The sequence below is a fragment of the Stylophora pistillata genome, chromosome 2 (genome assembly GCF_964205215.1).
Source record: "Stylophora pistillata chromosome 2, jaStyPist1.2, whole genome shotgun sequence".
NCBI classification, from domain to species: Eukaryota; Metazoa; Cnidaria; class Anthozoa; order Scleractinia; family Pocilloporidae; genus Stylophora; species Stylophora pistillata.
This window is the reverse complement of record NC_142520.1, coordinates 49,489,878-49,513,877: the sequence shown is the minus strand read 5'-3', so window position 1 is coordinate 49,513,877 and position 24,000 is coordinate 49,489,878. Positions and strand designations below refer to the sequence as shown.

The 24,000-nt window shown below is 40.1% G+C and overlaps 1 protein-coding gene and 1 pseudogene across 1 annotated transcript; one reads left to right on the top strand and one right to left on the bottom strand.

Moving 5' to 3' along the window:
* Positions 1-4,882: 4,882 nt before the first annotated feature.
* Positions 4,883-6,003, bottom strand: LOC148740072 (uncharacterized). Its single transcript, XM_088749638.1, has 2 exons — positions 5,613-6,003; positions 4,883-5,255 (listed from the first exon to the last, which is right to left on the bottom strand). Exons 1-2 carry the CDS (start codon positions 5,732-5,734, stop codon positions 4,883-4,885), a joined length of 495 nt encoding a protein of 164 aa, XP_088605764.1. The 5' UTR covers positions 5,735-6,003.
* A 5,405-nt stretch (positions 6,004-11,408) lies between these two features.
* On the top strand, positions 11,409-15,977 carry LOC148740071 (uncharacterized; annotated as a pseudogene).
* The last annotated feature ends 8,023 nt before the right edge of the window (positions 15,978-24,000 follow it).

The window sequence follows — 24,000 nt, the reverse complement described above, 5'->3', positions numbered from 1 at the left end:
GGGACATGAGCTTAGGTGCAGCAATTTCAATGTCTGTACAATCAATCACAATGCGGCAACTGCTGTACTCAGTGAAAGAGGATGGCAAACACATCTTGTTCTTTTCTCTAGATGGCACGGTTGTCATGATGTCTTTGAACAGGAGAGAATGCAAAACATGGACAAAAGTTAGTACTATGTTAGCAACAGTTGCAACACTGCATGAAAACAACTGGGCTAAATGTAGATTGGTATAATTTTGTTTCAGTTTCATCAGAGTGATAAATATCTGGTCCTCAAGTGTGATCCCCTCAACCTTCCATCCAGCATAATAGTTTATTTCACCCTTGAATCTTGAAACATATCCCACAACAATATCAAGAACATCCTTAGTGGGTAGACCTGTCTCCATCCGTATCACCTCAGGGCTCAAGCTCGTAGCAGAGTAGTGTGCACTATAGTAACTTGACATTTCCTTGTGTTTAGTGTAATATATTAAGTACCCTCTAAGGTTACTGTGTATGTACCAGAATACATTGCTGGAATAAAGTTGTGTTGAAGCGGCCATGTTGTTTGACCTCGTGGGTTTATATCACTAGCAAGATATTACATTTTGGCGACGAGGATCGGTCGTTTTTCCACGTCATTCAAAAGTGCAAGGTCTTTGGACAACGCTGTGTGTGTTGTGGCATAGAAGATGGCCAGCACTAGTGCGAGTGGATTATTTGGACGTGTTGGCGAGTTCAACGTCGCACGTGAAACGTTTAGTGCCTACGTTGAGAGGATGGAAATGTTCTTTACAGCCAACAACATTGTAACGACAACAGGAGAGGGAAGCGCTGCCACCAACCTTGTGGTAGCGAACAGGAAACGTGCCATTTTCCTGACAGAAGTGGGGCCAGAGGTATACACAACCCTCAGCAACTTATTGGCGCCCACTAAACCGAAGGATGTGTCATTCACTAACATTGTGGAAGTCTTGGAGAAACACTACAACCCGAAGCCCCTGGAAATCGCACAAAGTTTTCACTTTGGCACGCGAAATCAAAAATCCGAAGAATCAGTTAGCGATTATGTGCTGGCTTTGAAGAGATTGGCGGTCCACTGTAATTATGGTGAATTTCTCAATCGGGCGTTACGTGACCGATTCGTATGCGGACTGAACAATCCGAAGATACAAAACAAACTACTGAACACAGATGACCTCACATTCGAAAAGGCTTGCAGTATTGCCAGGACCATGGAGATGGCAGACAGGAACACCCAAGAATTTCACCCTTCACGCAGTGAAACTGTTCAAGTCAACAAGTTGACAGAACAAGGAAGTAAAAACACTGAAAAGAAGAACACTGAACAATTGTCATGTCCTAGGTGTGGGGGTAATCATTCAGGTCAGTCTTGTAAATTTAAGTCAGCAAAATGCTACAAGTGCTCCAAGATTGGGCATTTAGCTTCTGTTTGTCGCAGTAAGGATGAAAAGAGAAAGGGTAAAATTCATAGTGTACAGGCTTCAGAATCAGGCAATGATGAGTGTGAGGATGAGGAATTAGGAATTTATTCTCTGAATTCGCTTGACCAAAACAAGCCTAACTGCAATAGGTACACTGTAGAAATGGAAATCAATGGTAAACTGTGTATGATGGAGTTAGACACAGCTGCAGATTTCTCAATAATGAGTAGAAGTGAATATCTAGAGAGGTTTGCAGACAAGCCTCTGTCTCCTTCTAAAGTAACACTTAAGACATACACGGGTGAATTACTTGATGTGTCAGGGGAAATGCAGTGTGACATAGTGTATAAGGGTAAACAATACTCTCTACCCATTCTTGTAGCCAATTATGATGCAAAACCTACTTTACTTGGTAAAAACTGGTTGCGGCACATTAAGTTTGAGTGGGGTGAGATATTTTGTATCCCCAAGGGAGACCCTAGGAGTGCTGATAGTCAACTGAATGAGTTGCTATCTAAACATAGCGAATTGTTTACTGAGAGTTACAAAGGTATAACGGGCCTTGAGGCCCATATTACTATGAGAGGCGATGCAAAACCTGTATTCGTGAAAGCGCGTAGGGTTCCATACGCTTTAAAAGAGCAAGTCGAAAAAGAGTTAGACAAACTAGAAAAGCATGGTGTTATTAAGAAAGTTGACAGGTCACTTTGGGCTAGCCCAATTGTGGTAGTGCCAAAGGCTGATAACACTGTCAGAATATGTGGAGACTACAAATCCACTATCAATCAGTCAGTTGAAGATGAGCAATATGTTTTACCTACTACTCAGGATTTGTATGCTGCTCTGGTTGGCTCTAAGGTATTTAGTAAGCTTGATCTATCACATGCCTATGCCCAGCTGAATGTTGACAAAGAAAGTCAAGAGTACTTGACAATTACCACTCATAAAGGCCTTTATTCCTACCAGAAATTGCCCTATGGGGTCAAGTCATCCCCAAAAATCTTTCAAGCAAAAATGGATCAAATTCTTCAGGGAATTGAAAAATGTGTTTGTAAACAAGATGACATCTTGATAGGGGGCAATGACTGGCAAGAGAATCTCAAGATACTTGCTGATGTGTTGGACAGGCTACACCAATACAATTTGCATTTAAAACTGGCAAAATGCGAGTTTTTGAAACTTGAGGTGGTTTATCTAGGTCTGAGAATAAGTGCCGAAGGCCTGCAACCGGTGGAGGAGAAGATCAGTGCAGTGAAAAGAGCCCCAGCCCCAAAGAATGTGAGTGAATTAAGGTCCTTCCTGGGCATGGTTCAGTATTATCATTCCTTTTTGCCAGGGCTGGCTACAACCTTAGCACCTCTGCATAGGCTTTTGCAGAAAACTATTCAATGGGAATGGACAGATGACTGCCAGAAAGCTTTCGAGGCATGCAAGGAGGGCCTCACCAGTGAGTCGCTGTTGGTCCACTATGATCTAAATTGTGAGCTTAAGTTAGCTTGTGACGCATCGAGTTATGGTTTGGGGGCAGTGCTTAGTCATGTAATGGAGGATGGTCAAGAAAGGCCAATAGCATATGCATCACGTACCCTCAGCTCAAGTGAGAAAAATTATGCTCAAATTGAACGGGAGGCCTTGTCTATTATTTTTGGGGTAAAAAAATTTAATCAGTTTCTATATGGACGAAAGTTCACTTTAGTAACTGACCACCAGCCATTGTTGGCTATTTTGGGCCCAAAAGCTGCTATACCCACACTTGCAGCTGCCCGTATGCAGCGCTGGGCACTTGTCCTTTCAGCATATGACTATAACATTGAGTACAGGAGCTCCGAGAAGCACAGCAACTGTGATGCCCTTTCTAGATTACCCCATGAAGAGTCTAAGATTGGCAGTGAGAGTGAGATTTACAATGTAAGTGCCATTGACAAAGATTTCCCCATAACTGCAAAAGAGATTGGGAAAGCTACATTGATGGATCCAGGGTTAAGCAAGGTACTTGATTGGGTCATGGTGGGGTGGCCAGAGGTTTGTGATGAAGATTTAAAACCCTATTACACCCGTCGACATGAACTTTCTTGCGAACAAAATTGCATTCTCTGGGGTTCCAGGGTGATCATTCCCCCAGTATTTAGGGAAAAGATGTTGGAGGAGTTGCATTGGGAGCACCCAGGCATTTGTGCAATGAAAGCAATAGCACGCACCTGTGTTTGGTGGCCCAAGATGGATGAGGAAATTGAACAAAAGATTAAACTATGCTCAGTGTGTCAGGATGTGCGGACCTCTCCACCTTGTGCCCCATTGATACCCTGGAAATGGGCCACGCGACCCTTTCAGCGTATTCATGTTGATTTTTGTCAGAAAGGGAGTGATTTTTTTTTTGTGGTGGTTGATAGTTTTTCAAAATGGATAGAGGTTAAGCACATGACCTCAATCACCACAGAGAAAACCATAAATGAGTTGCGTCTTATATTTGCCCAACATGGTTTGCCCGAGGAGTTGGTATCAGATAATGGGCCACAATTTGTTTCAAGTGAGTTTGCTGAGTTTATGTATAAAAATGGCATTAAACATACCCTAACTCCTCCTTATCACCCACAATCAAATGGTGCTGCTGAGAGATCAGTCAGGGTGGTAAAGGAGGCGCTTGTCAAACAAGTTCTAGAGGGAAACAAGGGAAGGTCTATCAAACATAGACTAGCAGACTTCCTCTTGAGATACCGTACCACCCCACACAGCACCACAGGTGCTACGCCAGCAGAACTGCTGATGAGACGTAGACTGCGTACTCGTTTAACTCTAGTGAAACCTGATCTAGCCAAAACCGTAGAGAGTAAACAAAATAAGCAGAAGGAATATAAGGATTTAAAGGGTCATCAAGATAGGCTGTTTGCAGAGAATGACATAGTTCGAGTGAGAAATACTCAAGCCCGTAGCAATACTGAGAGGTGGATTCTGGGAAGGGTAGTTAAGGTCTGTGGACCCAGAACATATTTAGTTAAGACTGGCTATAAGACCAGATATGTTCATGTTGATCATTTAATTAAAGCATATGATCAGGTGCCATATGAAACTAGAGAGTTGGACATACCTGTCCCAGAGCTGTGTGAGCAACCCACTCTAAGTGTAGATAATAGCAAAGTTTCATCCGGGGTGCCGCAGCCACCAGTCAATTTTTCAGAAAAAGATGATGAGCCTAATTCTAGTATTAGTGAAAAGAATTTAAACACACCATCGCCGGTTGTTCTGAGGCGATCAGAGAGAATTAGGAAACCTGTTGACCGACTGAACCTGTAGTGAATGTTATGGCTACTATTGTGTTACTGGTAAGGATATCTTATTTGTAAGGGGAAAGCAGTGTAATATATTAAGTACCCTCTAAGGTTACTGTGTATGTACCAGAATACATTGCTGGAATAAAGTTGTGTTGAAGCGGCCATGTTGTTTGACCTCGTGGGTTTATATCACTAGCAAGATATTACATTTAGCAAGTTCTGTTGAAGTCATATCAAGCTCTATTGACAGCAGAGCTTCTTTGGAACTTGTCTTTTCCTCTTGTGAGCATTCAGTGGAACATGGTTCAGAGTTCTCTTTAATCTCTTCAAGCACAGATGCTACAGTTGGTAATTTCGTGGGCTCGGCAGACACTTTCCGTTTTTTCTTGGGGGTAGGTGTACTGGGAGGTGTTGGTCCTGTACCTGGCAGCAAGTCCAAACTATCAAACAGCTTGTGCCTGTTTCTGTCACTGATGGTTGGCATATTTTCTTTTCGCCCATCTTTAAAGTGACAACTGCAAAGTCGCGAATGTTTGCTGGGCTTTCTATCTCCTCTCCTATAACAGAAAAAGACAGAAGCAGTTACTATACTTGCGCTTAAAAAACCCAAAGTTTAGTTGGTCACATGCTTAACCTTGTAGTCTAAGACGTGAATGCGAAGCGAGTATTTCTCTTAGCTTGTTACTTAATACTAGTTAGTGTAAAAGCTTTGATACTCACAACTATCATATAGTTTTTTAGTAACTAAATAATCTTAGATCAAGACTGAAGACAAGGAAAGGCAAAGCCGCGAGAAAACAAATAAGACAAGAAAGAGAAACAGCTAATCGTGAATCAGTTTGAGATAAAAAAAAAACAGCTATTTCTAATCGATGGTACAGCATCGAAATATATATTTTTCGAAAAATACTCACCTTACAAATGATATCCACTTATCATAGAGTGTTTTATGTTTTTTCTGGTCTGGAAACGAAAAGAATCGGCAGCAGTGGCTTTCAGATGTGTGATTGCAATCTGGATGAAAACACTGGCCCATCGCAAACTTCGTCTCCGTTGCGTTTTGACTCGAATTATTGCTCACCAGGTGCTTTTGTCCGCTTATTATACTCTTCAATAGTAAGGCCAAAGGTTATCTTGATTCTCTTTATCTTATTTCTATTATTGGAGGATAAAATGCGCTATTATAGCTCTTGAAGTGCTCGAGGTCAACGACAATGTGTCACGCTAGGGACGCCATATTGGTTTGTTTAGACCACAGAATTCCGGTGCTATGGAAACGTGACGTAAGCACTTTAGGACTCTATTGTAGAGATTATCAAAGTGGAAAGACATGACAACGTAAGTCGCTTTGACTTACAATCCTGTGAACCTAAACTCACACATTAGTTGTTCTTTTCTTTTTTTTTTTACTTTCTAGTCTTTGCTTTTTCTTTTTTCCTATCTGTTGTACGAGACCCCATCTTCCAATCACGAAAAGAAATAATTTGCACTAATTTGATTTAAAAGGGAAAGGGAAGATCATTGTGCGAGATTTTAATACAGGCCAGAGGTTGCTCGTCAAATTGACGCGATAAATAAGCAAGATTTACTCCAAAATTATGAACTACGAGATCACACTCATTCTGAAAACCAGATTCATTTTGGCGTCGGGTCAGGCTTCTGAACTCTTACCCTTGTGACGCGATAACAGAAAAATCCATAACAGTTTACTTTACATCTCGACTGGACGTGATCTTTATGATATCAGTTACATAGGAAGCCTCGACCTTCAGCTCAAGTAAACAAGTCGTATCTCGCAGCAGTTGAGTTGTTTCATCAGGGAAGCTGTTCTCTCGAATTCCATTGAAGCTAGGATGGACCCTACAAAGAAACCTCCTGCAAAATGTTCAATCGATGATTTTCACAGAGGCTCTTCGGTGGTTTCTTTCATTTCAGTTCTATTGATTATTTCGCAGAACGAACTGCGCATTTCAGCCGTTGAAAGTCGCATGAAGATGCACGCTTCTGGGGTGAATCCAGGATTTAGTCAAGGGGGGTTCGGAGAATTGTCCAAGGGCATGCTCCCCTGGGAGATTTTGAAATTAGGTCTTCGGAAAAATGGTTTCCAGCATTTTGAGGGACAATTGAAGGGGTTCGACCGAACTACCCGAACCACCCTTAGATCCGCATCTGCGCATTAACGAGTAAAGGTAAGCAAAAAACTGTTTCATTTGATTAAAATAAATTATCTATAAAGTTCGAAATAGATATATTTAGCTAGTATTTAGGAACATAATTTTCCTTCAATCCTTAATTACGGGTCTGTTCCCTGATTAAGACTAGCAAACGGACTTGTTTTCCCTGGTTCCTTCCTTGCTAATACGACTTACCAAGCAATGGTCGCAACGTACATTTTAAGACGGGATCTTTCGTTTGAAGGAACTGCGCACTCGCGGCGACATAATAGTCGAGAAACTGAGACCAATGTCACTGTTTTTCTCATGAGACTTTAGATATAAGTGAGCAATTAAAGGAAGATGGACCACGGTTGCTCTCATTGTACATGTCCTTCGATTCAACAGGGCTATAGCTAGAACAGAATAAGGGCCTTTATTAGAATGGGGGCTCTTATCGGTATAAGGAGGCTTATCAAAACGAGAGTGCATTGCTTATTAGATTAGGGGGACCTACTAGCAAAAAAAAAAAAATTCGAGGTTCGGGCGATTATTAGAGAGGGGGGCGTACCCGTGTGCAAAGGCTTATGGACTAACAAGAGACCACGAAAATAAGTTAACAAAACAGGAAATTAAATCTTAGTCAGAGGAAACTTATATTTTAAACACAGGAAAAGTTAACTCTGCAATCAAGGTTTAATTGTCACCTGCTAAATTGATACCTGCTAGCCCCTTACTGCTCCTCATCTGTTTGTTTTATGAAGAAACATTCGTACTTCATGCAATTTACTGATTCAGAAAAAATGAAAATACAACCTTTCCTCAAGGCTACTTATTACAAGTTTCCAGTCAATTTAGGGGCCTGTTTAAACTTCAACAAACTGAGTGCAATGGAAGCCTTCAGAGCGCCAACAAGACCGGCTTATGGTGTGACTGCAGTGATGGTGATGGATCAGTGATGATGACTGGTGGGGGAGAAGAGGAATGTCATCTTGCAAATCATGGGGTTGAAATCACAGAAACTGACAACTTTTTTTTTTTTGTTGAAGAGGGATATAAAGCGACCGAATATGACTCTGGTTTTAGTGCTCACACAGAACACGCTCCATCCCAGTCCTATTCGTTGAAATTATGGATCCGTTAAAAATGAGATCAGGTCTTAACTTTTCAAACTTAGGTTAGAACTGAAGAACTTTATAGAGGATGATAGTATTCATTTAATGTCACATTGTGTTTAGATGAGTATTTTGAAATAATCAGTAATGGCTCATCTCTTTCCTCTCATAGCAAAGACAAAATAACTTGACCAGCACCCCAGCCGCAACTCTCTAATCGCTGACAGTCCGTCGTCATGGCCGTAGTATTATACTTCGAGCATCGATCGTTGAAAAGCCGTGTTGCGTTTCCAGTATAGCTCTTTTTCCTCTGCCTGACCTCTTTCCTCCTTTTTCTTCTAATTGAAGCACCTTCCTATAGACACGAATAGCTTCCTATTCACGCGTTTCACACTTAACCTGCTCGACGTAACTCTTTACAAACTGTATCTGCTCTCCACTTTCGTGCAGCATCAACGCCTCCCGGCGAGCTCAATGCATAGAGCGCTGGACTGATGTGCGGGAGGTCGAGGGTTCGAGTCCCGGCCGGACTAACAATTAAGGTGTTAAAATAAATGAGAAGAATATGCTGCCTTTCTATAACATCGAGAAATGGTTTAGATATTGTGGTCTTCTCGGATAGGGACGAATAAATGGAGGTCCCGTCTCCCTTAGGGGTAAGAGACCTTAATTTCCCACGTACAAGTTAACAGTGGGATGGATGTCCTCCCCTGGGGTGGGATGGGTGGGTTGTTGTCAAGCGTTTCATACATGAGCCTCTGGCTCGAGCAATATAGGTAGCCATGCCCCACGTTAAGACATTAAACTTTGACTAAAATTATTATTACTATTACTATTACATGAAAAATACATGTAGTGTCAAATGAATTGCTCTAATTTGATTGGATAACAGCCCTCCGAGGTGTGAATTAGAAACGCATAGTAACCAAACACCGAGAAACAAACGCAGAAACCTGCAACAGGTTATCAATTGATATGAGATCTGTTAAGCCAAATATTAAATAAGCCCCCAGAATTTTACCATGTCGTTTTACACTCTGGCGAATTCCTTACAGTTTGCTAGAGAATTGCTTAATCTTAATTCAAAAGCGAGGAAACTGATCAGATTTCGGTTCAAGGGTGAAATGTAGTTGCATACAACTCCGGCTGAAAATTATCTTTAGACTTGTCGAACCTTCAAGGACTTGTTTCCACGTACTAGTAATTCTGGTATTTTCTAACACATGCTTCTTATTGTGCGTAAGTGTTTTAGAATTCTGATAAGATATTGGGCATGAGCAAAATACTTTGAAATAATGTTTTTTTTCCATTCTATGTTTCATTCTAGAAAGAAAAGTGGTCTATGTACAAGGTGCACCTCTCAGCCAAGGCACAAATAAAAGAATGGCTTATGTCACCTTTAAGCGTCACAAGTTTCCCTACCTCAACGTCACTAGTGTTCGTTTAGATCATGTTATGGATGACAGTAACTGTGGATTTGCCTGTGTCAATATTTCGTCATGTTTCTCTTTTAACTTGGCCGCATTTCATGATATCAATGGCAAAGTTCTGTTGCCACCCCGGAAAAAGGTAAATTTCTTTGCAGTTTGCATGTGAGCGGACATATCATTCACCGATAGTGATAGGGGTTCCTAACAGACTTAGTGAAATTCAGCGGCTAGGGTCTATTGCCTGACCTCTTTCCCGGATCATTTTTCTGCCAGTTGAAGCACCTAGCTTTCGATACAAATAGCTTCATATTCACACGTGTCACACTTAACCTGCTCGACCTAACTCCTCACAAACTCTATCCACTCTCCACTATCTTGCAGCATCAGCGGCGACAGGCAAAATACATGTAGTGTCAAATGAATTGCTCAAATGTGATTGGATAACAGCCTTCGCAGGTGTGAATTAGGAACGCGTAGTAACTAAACACCGACAAACCAACCTCACAAACAAACACCAACAAAACATCAAACAGCTACGCTCCGCTTAACTTTGGATTTTCGGATTTTCGATTTTTGCTTTACTTCTTGAGATATAGCCTCTACTTTGAAAACTTCGCTGAAAAGCGCTACTTTGAAGTTAAAAGGATGGCTAAAAAATAATGAAGTGTTAAAATAAAAATTTCAGACACGTTTTTTCAGATCAACATGTGTAGGTCACGTTCCGATAAGATAGAAGCGTGTTTGTTAAAATGCGTCGTCAAACAAACATATGTCTCGGCATGAAAGAATAAGCTCCAACTCTATTCAATCATAAAATTCAATTAAATATCCGAAATCAGTGTTTATTAAGCTTTAGGAAAATGTTTATTTTTACAGTGATAGCGCTCATTATATCTCGGTTGGAATCAAAACGCTGATTTTCCTTTTTTCATTTATAGTGGCCTTCAAAGTAACTTGCGCGCATTTAAGTTGATCAGCTAGGACGTAGATAAAATTGTTTTTCATTATTTCGAGTTACAAAAAAATTAGGCAAGTTCTATTAATTAAGTTAAGCAATATTTAGAACGCACAAAGGCTACGTGCGTTATTTATATTATTCCCTTCGTGTAATTACAGCTTGTTTCACTTCTATATTTAGCTACGAAAGCACCTGCCTTATTCCAACCAAATAAAGGCCAAGAAATGCTAGAAAATAACATTTGTTTACCGCTTTTAGAAGTTGGCTCTCTCTAGAGCTGAACATGTTATGCTGGATTTCGCACCCAATATCTTAGTTTGAATGAAAACGTTGATTTTCGTTCTTTCTGGTCATAGCGGCCTTTTAAGTAATTTGCGCGCATTTAAGTTAATCAGCCACGACTTAGATAAAATTATAACATAACCAAAGTAAAGCGCGTGCTCTGATTGGTCAATTTAGCGTCCCGCTCATGGGTGTACGCTAATGACGTGAGCAAATGCAAAGACCATTTTTCCGCGCGCGCTTGTTTTTTCTGGTCGCGTAAGATTTGTTAAATAAAAGGGAACTCTTTAGCTACAGTGTTTCAATGCTATGTTATAAAACAAATGGTAAACATCACAGCGTACACTATTGAGTTATGGATGCACTTGGGAGGTTTGCTAAGCACTCAAGAAGCTAGAGTCACTCCCGGCTATCGACTCGAGCGACTCTTACGCTTCTTTGTATATTGTATATTATTCCCTTCCTGTAATTGCAGCTTGTTTCATTTTTACATTTATATACAAAAACACCTGCCTCATTTCAACCAAATAAAGGAAAAACATTTTAGAAAACAAGAATTAGTTTCCGCTTTTAGCAGATAAATCTCTCTAGAGATGAAGATTTTATGTTAGAGTTCGTACCCAAATGTTGGTTGAAAAAAAATCCATATATTGAAGAATCACTTTTTATCATGAACTTGACTTTACTTTTGATAACCGATTTATCCTAAGGCGTGCAGTAAATAAGTTATTATGCCGATTTACTTTAAATGTTAATGCTTTGGGTCGCAGAAACAAATATGTGCAGTAGTCTTCTTAAGGTTGTTAAATTAGGGCGCACAATCTTAATGCCAAGTCGTTTAACTAACTAAAAGCGTTAGTCTGTCGCTGCATATCACATCAGTGACATATTATAATTAGATGTGTTTTAAAAAGCGAGGCCTCTTTTTCGCGGTACTTCCCTTCAGTTTTGCGTCTGTTCTTTTGGTAGGATGGCCTCATTGCTGGGCTGTTGTGAAGGAAGGTGATGCAGTTGTTATTATCTTATTGGTTATATCGTAAACTCAATATTTTTGCTAGGTCAGGCATTAACTTTTACCCACTTTTGAGTGCAATGAGGATCTTTTTTTCGAGGAAAAAGGAGTGCGGGAAAAGAATTATAGCCTGTATGTCTTAGGTAAAGTGTTCAAAATCTTTACCAAAGATCATCCGAGTTCTCTTAAGAGATAGTTTAATTGCCCCTTCAAGGAGAGCAGCGATAAAGGTGACGCTTACTAAGCTGTCAATCCTCACGCATCGTCATTATTTCTCTCTTAGCTAGCGAGTCAGTCAAAGTTACGTGAAACAGATCCCGCATACTTAGTATAACACTTACTAACCTTCGAGATATTTATACTTTTCGAAATCATTTTCTACGTTCAATTTCTTTTATCCTTGCGGCCAAGGTAGAGTACAAGATCGGCAATATAAGAAACAAGATCGGCATTATAAGAAAAATAACTGCAAAGAAAACTTTTCTTAAAGATTGTTACATAATAATACAATAAATAGAGAATTTGGAGAAGAAAAGGCGTACCTAAGAAACCACCCATAATAAAGGTAAGTGTTCCTAGAACAGGTTATATTATCAATGATTCAAAGTTAACGTCAAGAGTGGGTTTCCTTTACATGCTAAGTGAAATGCTAGAGTAATTGCAGTCAAGGTATATATTAAGCATTTACAACAGGTTATCAGTTGATATGTTATTTGTTAAGCCATATATACGATAAGCCCCTACAATTTTACCAAGTCGTTTCACACTCTGATAAGTCCCTATCAGTTTGCTATAGAATAACTTAATTAAAGTGCAAGGGAATTGATCAGATTTCGGTTGCATGGGGAGATAAAGCAACATACAACTCCAACTGAAAATGCTCTTTAGACTTACCGAACTTTGAAGGAGTAGTTTCCATGTACTAATAATAATGTTTTTTCTAACACATGCTTCTTATTGTGCGTAAAGTGTTTTAGAATTCTGATGAGATAGTGGGTGTGAGCAGAATACTTTGAAATAATCTTTTTTCATTCCATTTTTGATTTCTAGAGACAAAAGTTGTAAATTTATGAGGTAAACTTCTCAGTCAAGGCACAGATAAAGGAATGGCTTATTTCAACTTTGTGCTTACTAAGTTCTCCTATCTCAACGTCACCAGTACTGGTTTGGATTATGTTATGCATGGATGACAGTGACTGTGGATTTGCAGCAGAATACGTTTAAGAAATCCTATATCTTTACTTTCTTTATTCCTAGAAACAAAAGTTATCAATGCACAAGGTAAACCTTTCAGCCGAATCACAGATAAAGGAATACCGGTAGCTTATGTCAAAATTAAGGCTCTTAAGTCTTCCTACTTCAACATCATTGCTATTGGTTCGGATTATGTTCTGAAAGGCAACGAATGTGGATTTGTTTGTGTCAACATCCCTTCATGTTTCTCTTTTAACCTGGCCGCATTTCATGATGTCAATGGCAACGTTCTGTGTGAATTACTTACATCGGATATCTACAACAACTCAGACAAGCTTATCCCTAATCAGAGTCACCATCACTATAGTATCGCAGAAAGTTGTGAATAAAAATTGTTCACTCTGTTTTTGTGAAAGGAAGAGGAGATGAAGTACAAACGATTGCATGCGTATGGAGTGGGGTTGATTGCAGAAATAAGGAGAGGGGTTATTTGAGCGAAAGATTTATCATATATTTTGGGTATTAGCGGGAAGGTCAACTAAGGGATACTGACTTTATTTGGAAAAATGGCTCATGATAATATTTATTTTGACTGTCGAGCTTATGCCACATCACCCGCGTTTATTTCTCATTGCTATATGTTTTCTTTAGTCTCCATGTATCAGTTTGCTTTGTCAGAACTATGGGAAATGCGCTCCGCAGTACGAAAAGAACAGTTACGTGTGTGTTTGCGCGAGAGGATACACTGGGGAACATTCTGAATCGGGTAACACACAATTAAGTTCACATTTACAAGACTGCTTCAAACTTAACGGATGGTTTAATTCCCTTCCACAACAGGAGACTGCCCCAAATCTTAATTGATTGCCGTTACCCTGCTGTTACCGTATATTTCCTAATTAGGTAATTTCATTTTTCCTTCAGATATTGACGAGTACAGTTCTTCCATTCGACCTTGTGACGTTAATGGAGACTGCCACAACACTAACGGCTCCTACAGCTGTTCCTGTAAAAGCGAATTTATTGGGAATGGAAAAGCATGTAAATATAAACCATATTTAATGTTTATCTGTTTGTCAAGCTCTAACTATATCCTCTTTACTAGTTTTTCTTATATGATATTTAGGCTTTGCAACACCTAAAAACCAATGTCTGCTTCGCCAACAGTGCTTTGTCAAGAGGACAATATCATTTTCGCTTACGGAACCTTAATGTTGGGATGATAATACCCTCTAAGTTCAAAGACATTACAGCAGCGGATCCAGGAATTTTTTAATTGGAGGTGTCCAAACTTTGGTTCAGAAAGGACTGTTGGACTCTTTTGAGGAATATTAGTTCTCCCCCACACCCCCTCCCACCAGCTGCGGTTGCACGTCATAGTTCCTTGGCCGCTTAAAGTTTACTTGGATTCATTAATTAAAAAAACAGCCAGTTAAAAAGGGATATACGACCCCGCGAATGTAAGAATTTCAGTCTCAAAGTTGTAAGCGTCAGGTCTGATAGGGGCATCCGGACCCCCCGACCCTCCCCATAGATCCGCCACTGCATTAGAACATCCCTCATTACAAGTTCTCACCGCTGAGATGAGTTTGAATTCTAATTTTTTTTTTTTTTTTTTTGATCCTCGATGCCGGTGTAAAAAAATGTTGTAACTCAAACATCAATTAAAAAAATTTATAAGAGTGCATTCCATGTTAAATCAAAGCAACCATTTTTTCAACTTTCTGGCCGATGGATATCAGACGGTAAAACAGAAAAAGTGCCTCACTCATTCTTGCTCTACGGTTTACGGTTAAAAATCTTGATCTATTTACGGCTTATAATTAATACTTTCCCATTGTGGTCATCAAAAACATTTTAACGGTTATTTATTTTTTTTACTGCTAACCCCAAGAAAAGCAGAAGAAAGGCGAGATCATTGCACAATTTATTACAAGCTATAGAAAGAATAAATAACCATCCTTTCATGAAACTGTCCATTCGATGTCATAAAAAACAGAAAAAAAATGAGAAATGTTGTTTCTTTGCAGGCTGGACCCTTATCGCTCGATTCTCAAACAGCGATGGCAAGAATTGGATGCGTGACGATGGAAAATGGTGGTATAACCAGCAAATTGCCATTGGAGCGACAAACGGCCCTTCAGTGAACAGCGATATGATCTCAACAGCCTTTTGATCGGTCACCGGTAGCGAAATAAAGATCACACGCAGTGACGACCCCAGTCACACTCCTCTGTTACAGACCACAGGTAACTATTTGGGTGGAAAAACATTTCGATCGAAAATCACAAGTTATGGTGACTTTAGAAATGGCAGAGTTTGGGCCAATGATCAGTGTCTTGGAAACTGTACGGTTCAATATGGCGGACGATACCAGTCAACAGACGGGTTTCAACAAGCTGAGTGCAGTGGAAATATCCAAAGTGCAAACAAGATCGGCTTCTGGTGTGACTGGATTACTGATGATGGATCAGTGATGATGATTGGTGGAGGAGGTAGTAGCTGTGCGCGTGCAGATCATGGGATTGGAATCACAGAAGCTGGCGATGCTTCTTTTGTTGACCTCGGAACCAGCGAGACTGAATATGACTTTGGATATGATGCTGTCACAGGAAACGTTCCATCACAGTCCTATTCGTTGAACTTATGGATTCGTTAATAATAATCAGGCCTTTATTTTTCAAACTTAGTTTAGAACTAAAGAACTTTGTAGAGGGTGATTCGTGATACAAGTTAAATGAGCATTTAAAAATGGTCAGTAATAGCCAACCTTTTCCTCTCATAGCAAAATTAAAATACCTTGACCATCACCCCAGTCGCAACGCTACGTTCCTTAGACATCTTTAGATTTTCACTGGAAACAAATTAATTGCCTTTAGAATTGTATCGATGAATTAAATCTAGCTATCTGATTGGTTAACGAGGATGAAAGAAGGAAGAAACATTTACATCATCCATCTGTGAATATCAATTATCGGGGGTGAAAGCGGAATTATGAATAATGAATAACGGCTTGAAAAAGAAAATGAATAAGGAATAACGGATTAAAAAGAAAATGAATAATGAATAACTAGGGTTTGATCGGGAATAAAGAATCATACCAAAAAAGAATCGCGTAAAGAAGCGATAGAGATCACGCGCTCGAAACTTGCAATCTTCGTCAAATCTTTGATGTCTGTGATGGTTTTTATGACCTTTCGGTGCCTTCCAGTCTCAGATTCTAGTCGTGGTATTCAATTACAGATCCTCCTTTACCTGCCGATTGTGTAACTTTTTCCCGATTTCGGTCCTGATTGGTGCGCGCTTTTTATGTTCGTTGTGTCATCACTATCTGATTCGTCTCTTTATGACTGTCTGCCTCGAGTGACGTGTCGGTGTGTTTTTAGAGTGTCGAAGAGTAATCGAACAGTAATCAACAAATGGGAAAAAAAAAAAAAAAGAAGAGAGATCGCGACAGACGGTAGGTTAAATTCAAGTTTGATATCGTAATCGATATTCGGTTCATGTTTAATTCTCTGTTGTTCACTACAGATCATACGCTATCAAAATTGCATTACTATTTCCAGGTCGCGTTCCCAATCCTGGTCGCCTGAAAGGTCAGAGCAAAGCTCAAAAATCTCAAAAAGGTCGGAAAGGTAAGACAAATTTAATAGCTTAAATGTTGATTTACTATAGTTTTCTGTTTAGTAAATTATTTTCACATGCTGCAGCCAATCTTAAAACATGAAATGACTGACGTCCACCGTAGAAAAAAATTGCGCTTCCTTCCTCTTGTAATGAATAACAACACCCGAAAAACAACCCTAACCCTAAACAACCCTAACCCTAACGCTAATAACCCTAACCCTAATAACCCTAGCCCATAGCGCTGGACTCATGTCGTGAAAAAAAAAAGAAAAAAAAAAATTTTGATGTCTTTTATCAATGTTTTCGCAGCAATTCCAAAATCCTTGTACACCTCGAATCAACTTCGAAAGATTTGTACCTGTCTATCGATATAATTTGGCTTTTTGAACCCTGTGCGGATGTAAATCAGTGTCTAAACTGAAAATTGGTGTTTTATTCCTAGATTTAAGCGCTCTAGGTTTCAGTCAAAGTCCAGATCACGTTCATCGGAAAGGCATCATTTTGAGATTACCGAATCGCGCCGGGATTCCTATAATAAACCAAGGTCAGTATAAATGTTGTGGTCTGTTTAATTTCGATTAATTTGCGTTTACCAAGCTCTCGATATCTTCTCCAGTATTGTAAAGTAAATGAGAATCTAGCGAAAGTACATCTTCCAGAAAACAGTGCTTAAATATTTTCTTAAGAAAATAACATCCGTTCGCCCCTTCAACGCCTTTCCCTTTCAACTTTGCGCAATACACTGGACTCGAACTGGACAAAACAATTCAGGATCGGTTCATATAATAACTTTTGAAAATAAGCACCGATTATGCGTGGAACTAGCTTACAGTTGAAGCTCATGCGGGGGAGTCTCATTAAAAATGTTTGCATGTGAAAAGATTTTCCCGCGTGAGCCTCGACTGCAGGCTAGTTCCAGTTCAATACCGTGAATATGAATATTGTCGAACATTAACAGTGCTTGAACTATTTTCTACATTGACATATATTCTGTGAAGTAATCGGCAATCGATCCGCAAGCAAAGAATTCGGCCCTGGCATACGGCAAATTTATCGGGAAATACGCTTTTCAAAGGTTTATCCCTTAACTGTACATGTTGTAAAAAAATGAGCCTTTTCGATCCGTTGGTGGTACTTTGACTGTTTCTAGCAAATGCACCGCTTACCGCTCAACTAGCTTTAACGTGTTAAAGAACCTTTTTTTCTTGTCGCGGATAATGTTTTCTATATGCTTTTTCCTCTGTGTATGGGACAAATCCATTAGAACTGCGCTTCTGTTTGTAGAAAGGATTGTTTTAAACCTCCCATTTCAAAGGGGATTAATTGATTTACTAAAGAATGAAAAATATAAAACATTGCACAAGCATGGCGAATATTTGGCGCGAAAACCTGTTGGTCGCGCGTACTTTTCCGCCTTTAGTTAATGGTCTTAATGTGAACACAATAAATTCCCATTTGTAAAATTTTCTTGTCATTTATGCTGCCATTTTTAATGGAAAAAGGGTAAAGTATTCAAAAGTTACTATCATACATAACCCGATCCTAAACTGTTTTGCCCAGTGGCGGTATTATTGCGTATGGCTTTATGATTTAGGCTTTACAGCTGAGTTTTATGGTTGTGCTGTAAAAAGAACTACATTTGTATTAATTTCGCTTTCGAAAGGGTTTTTTTGAAGTGCTGATTTTATGACAAGAGGGAAAACCGTATAATCCGCAGAAACACCTGTCGGAGCAAGGGGAGAACTAACGACAAACTCAACCCACATTGACGTCGGGTTCGGGAGTCGAACCCAGGACACGTTGGTGGAACATGAGTGCTCTCGCCACCACACTGCTACCTGTTATGATCGAGTTTTTCAGTGAAGTAATATTTATTTAATTTATCTGTATATATATTCTCTTAGGTTCAAGCTAACTGAATACTACAAACCAGTTCGTGAAAAATCGTTTCAAGTCACTCAAGCTGTAGAAAGTAAGGCTTTTATGCGTATATGTTTCCGTAGCACAATATAGTTTTGTGGGCTAACCATAAGTATGCGCTAGTTCTTGTAATTAAATGACAACTGAATAAAGATTCCCTACGGTCAAATTAACGTATCCTTCTGATGTTTCTTGCTCGGTTGCGTCAGGACGACAGATCTAAAGTTTCATGCGTAGACATTGTATTCGGCGTTTAATATTGTATTAATTGTATCGGGACTCCTTGTCCCAGTATATACATTTTTGTATTTCTTTACAAGTAGATATTCAGTCGATGATATTATTACTGACATTGCTTGTTGCGCTGAAAAAATATTAAATCCAACTTAAGGCAAGTTTTGTTGAGATATTCAGAGCCTTTGTACAAAAAAAAATTAACGAGACTGGCTGGTTACAAAATTAATGACAATTTAACATGATCTTCACAGGCACGATGATGAACATGACATTTCCAAAGTATGACAAAGCGTTCTGTCTTGATACTGGAAGTGAGATTGGTGTTACGCTATTTTTACAACCTCCTTTGCCACCGCCTAATCCTCCTAGCACTTATCCACCGGAACAAATGCGCCGATGGTGGGTAATTTAGGATAGCATAGCAACCTATACGCTAGACGATGCTTTAAAAGAGATCAAGACCCTATCTGAGTCAAGGAATACCTACATACTCCAACAGTTTGATGGCTACCATCTAATGCAAATCGTGAGTGACATGGATTTACGATCGTGTTTACGATATTTCTTGGCAAACTCATCTAATCCAGACGTTTGCCGGATTTTTCTCGAAGAGAAGCTTTCCAAGAAAGCAGAAAGTTTTAAGGCCCAGATTGAAGTAACTGCCATACAGGCTTCTTCTACAAAGGCATTGTCCAAAAGTTTACATGCTGACTCTTCTTATAAAGGAAAGTAAAAAACAAAGAACACTCTAACTGAAGAACAGCGTTTAAAAACGTTTCGAGCACGTGTACTTAATAAACATGGTACCAATGCCATAGTGTTTAACAAAACAACAATCACTTGCAAGTATGATCACTGTAGAAAGGTAATTTCGTGTAAAGAATTCAATCAACAGAGCTTTGACACACACGTGAAATTCTGTCATGCATCAAGGAAAAATCCTTCATCGGACATAAGGCTACTTCTGACGCTGATTGGTCAGAGTGAAAAAGAAGAAGGCGATGGAGAACAATCGCATGGAGCAAGTTCTGAGCGATAGAATCTGCATGATTGACTAGTGCGATATGAGATTAGTTTACTTGATGTTGATAAAACAGTGTTAATGTTTTGGTATCTAACTAAATCTGGACTTCTGCCGAGGACGCATATCTTTTACGAGGAGGGGAATGCATTTTGTTCTAGAGCATTAAGCTGTTACTCTACCGTTTCGCAAGCTTTTTCCCAGGAGTTTCCCGCTTTAACGTCCTTGTTGCAATCTAATCAGTTTTTACACGGCAAGGGAGCGACCCACTTCTTTTTCAATGGTATCGGTGGTCATGGGCTGGGGCATCTCGGAGAAGTCGGCATGTCACCGGCTGAGTGGATTCAAAGTCATAATTTTGCGGGTCTTTCGCCGCGAATTCTTTCAAAAAGGAACTCGATGTCACATATAATGAATGGCGTTCGAATTGATGATGTGTGTCAAATGTTCTTCTCGTTGAAAGGAACGAACACAATAAGTCTAAAAAGGCAGGGCGTCGTTGGTTACCTGATTACTACAGCAAGTGATGCGATGGCTATTAAACCATGCCTTCAGTTTTCTCCGCAAGTTAATGGCATTATTGGGCTTCTCGATCCACCTGTGATGATGTCAGAGGAAGTCAAAGAATTATTGGGCAATTCCGACACGGAAATAACAACATACCTGAAGACGTGTAAATTTAATACCCAGGCCGTGGAAGTCCACCTAACCTCAACGGATGACATAGTTTCTCGGCCAGTTGCGGTGTTTTATGGAGGCTCGCATGGCAGATGGCAAGTTGTGGAAGAATTGCATCAAAGGTTACGTGTCATTGACGTATGCGAAGGATGTCTTCTTGAAAAGAAGGTTGATGACTGCTCATACAAAATGCCATGAGTGCTGGAGCGGTAAACGCCTTTTTTCAAAATGTCTTAAAGCGGGATTTAAAGAATGGCATCCAGCCGCAAGACCATGCATAGATTGCCATGAGAAAAAACAAACCTGTTTTAGACTTTTGCAACTTGGTGCTCAGATTGCGAGTCCCGTCAAAAAGCTTTTATGGAAAGGTTGCTCAACGTTTTTCCAGAAACCTTTCAGTTACCACTGCCAGATCCCACAAATAATGTAAAATCTGTACACTCGTCGGTTTTGTGGTATTGGCTTTTCCTGGATAATAGACTAGTTAATCTGAGGATCATCTTAGCAGTTAGAAGAGACAGCAACACCCGCGTGTCTTTCCCAGCGAAAAAGGAAGTAAGTCTGAAGGCACTAAAGAATAAGGACAGAATGTCAGTGGAAACAGCCCTCTAGGTCTTTTCACCTGAAGTTCAGAAAGCGCTGGCAAAGGAAGACGTAGTTGTAACGATTGTCCCAGAAATCTACACCTTTTGGAGACAAAACAGGCCGGGTACTGTGGTCTGCACTGTGGACGCAGCTATTCACCATGAAACTGGGACTGTCTTCCTTAGTGACCATCAAGCTCACCAGGTAATGATGTGTGACCTTCATTGTCCTGCTACGCTGACATCAATTGCAGGAGTGATCCAGCCAGGGTGCCGCGACGGAAAAAAGAGCCTGTTTTTAGAACCATCTGTCCTTTGTGTTTACAACAACCTTCTCTTTGTGTGTGATTCTGGAAATGCGTCCATAAGGGTGATTTACGTCGCAAGGCTGGTATCGAGAAAGAAAGCTGCTCACACGTTAGAAGTCAGTACAAGCGAATCAGAAGAAGAGGAAGATGACATCCCCCTCACAGGAAAATACACGATCACCTCTACCCTTGCCCTGACATCAACGTATGGCATTCACTTGGTTAGGCCGTTTTCTGTTAGCTCAGGTCGTAGAATTATGCAAAATTACCCGGACATTTATGTTGGTGACACAAAACAAGGAAAAGTATTCAAGATAACAGATGTTAAGCTCACTACTCGATGCAGTGGAAGACTTCGGGAACTATATCCAGCAGCTGCAACCAACATCAGTGTTGCTCCAGTGGCACTCGTCTTTTACCAAGAACGATTGTTTATTGCTAACGCGGAAACAAATGAACCGGGCATTTGTGTCATACATTCTAATCGGGGAACTCTGTTGTCTACTATTACTTCACCCCTGATCTCAACTCTTTCTGGAATGTTCCTTGCAGAGAAATGTCTTTTCGTATCATGTGGGAATCATACCATTCTTAAAATTTCTCAGATAGACACAAATGTGGCGGTTGAACATTTTTCTGGAAAGTGTAACGAACCAGGCAGTGAGGATGGCGTTGTCTCTTCAGCAAAGTTCCACTCTCCTCACGGTATTGCAAGCATAGGGTGTTCCTTATTTATTTGTGACAGTGGAAATAAGTCTATCCGACTTGTTACAAACGCTGAGCTTTCAATAAAACAGTCATCTTTTGTCTATTCATACGCTCAGGTATTTGACATTGACCACTATAGGGGAGCCGCGAGATTTCCATTTCGTGAGTGTTACGGTATTTTCCAAAACCGACAGAAAGATATAACTCGTACAACTCAACTACTTTATTGACTGACGTAATAACTACGAAGCGATATCGGCAACCAGTACAATAACTATCTTTTTCACTTAGCTACGGAGCGATATAAATACTAATACAATCAGTATCCTTATAACTTAGAGCCCTTTACAAATAATATCACTTAAATCTCAGTGTACTACCGCACAACTCACAGTTCTCTTGAAAATCTTTAACAAATTGTCGACGTCCGTAATTCTTTCTCTCACGTAGCCTTCCACACGGCTTTCAATTCCAGTAAACAACTCTGTCCGGCTCTCGCTCCTCTGGGCTCTTCGCAACAGCAGTTATAGCTCACTAAAAGGCCTCTCTCTTTAAGCTAGCGTGACTCCTTTTATATCTTTCAGAAAAGTTCTAGAATGTTCTAGAGATCTGTAATATTGCTATTTTTAGAAACATTACACCATGATTACATCATAACAAAAATATGCTGAGTCACGGTTCTAGAAGGTTCTCCTTAAAGTTCTCGCTTAGTCATCATGACTAAATGTTCTAGAAACTTCTTCGTTCTATTTTTAATAATTACGTAACGCAACGCACTCTAGAAAATATGGGCGCTCTCCATAACAGTGAGGCAATGTCTTTATTGGACAAACTAGTGGAATTCTTAATGATGTGGGGCGAACAAACCAGACAGAGGACCAGTCGAACAGGAACTCAAGGTCCCGACCAAGTGTTGTCATACACAACAAGAAGATCAGTGGAGATGATGCATGGCAGCCTAGCGCCACTGCAAAATTTTCTCTCCGGGTTAGGTGCTGAAGACCTTCTCGCGCAAATACGATTGTCTGCGCTGGTCACCCTTATGGTTGAAAATTTTTATTCGTTCATGAGACAAGAGGATCCCATGCCTACTGAACTCGAGTACGGAATTAGACGCACAGCCTGTGTAAGGGAACTGGAGAAGAGAATGTATCGTGGGCATTTACACTACTTCACCGGGCCCAAAAGCTATTATCCGGACAAAGTATTGGATTCTCCTCCTCCTCCCAAGCAATCCATATCCCTAATCGAAGATCAAATGGAGAAACTATCCCTTAGCGACACAAACAAGTTAAGGGAATTCGCTTCATCTTTCGGGAAGAGTGTTCGACAACATACTGCCAGAGACAAAAGCAAATAAGATACTTGTCAATAAGTCAATTGCCGTATGCAATATCGTTCCCGTTGCAACAGCGTGAGGCAAGTTCAAATGTTGCAACAAGTACTCTGCTACAGGGTGACACTCAACAAGTTCTTTGTCAGCAGTCCGTCCTTCATTGTGAAATTTTGTTCAAAGCAGGAGAAGTTGTCGCTGTGAAACACGGTCGACGAAGGGAGAAATGGGGTTTTTTCTTGGCTCTCCTTCTAAAGGATCTCTTAGTCGAGGACAGAACTGCAAATGAACTGAAGTTTACCGAAAATGTAATGGATATTATGTGGCTGGACAATAGCGAAACCGAGGACATGTTCCTGTTCAAAGAAGCGTACGAAGACCACAAAAATTCGCCCTATTCCGTTGTGGACCGTGTTTGTGTCGCTATCACCTCTAACGAAAATGATTCAAAATGCTATCAACTTTCGCAAGAAGAAGTTGATAGAATTGAAAGGATTCTTAAAGGTGGAAACAACAGTGACATCGAGTCCGACGAGGAAACTAGAGAAAGCAAATTTGCTTCCGCATTCGGGGATGACCATCCCAGACGTGTAGCTTGTAATAGGAGATCTGGACACTCCGCAACCCGTTTGAGCCTAAATTAAGTTAACACTTTGCTTAACGCAACACACTTATTCATTGGTATAAGTATTCTAGGATCTCAAAGTTATTCCTTTGGTTGTGTTATTTTTAAAAGCTTAAT

What these genes read in the sequence shown, in the direction of transcription:
- LOC148740072 (XM_088749638.1), bottom strand. Translation starts at nt 5,734, where the DNA reads ATGGGCCAGTGTTTTCATCCAGATTGCAATCACACATCTGAAAGCCAC. An exon ending in AAGTGGATATCATTTGTAAG is followed by an intron (nt 5,256 to 5,612) that starts GTGAGTATTTTT and finishes TTTCTGTTATAG; the next exon opens with GAGAGGAGATAGAAAGCCCA.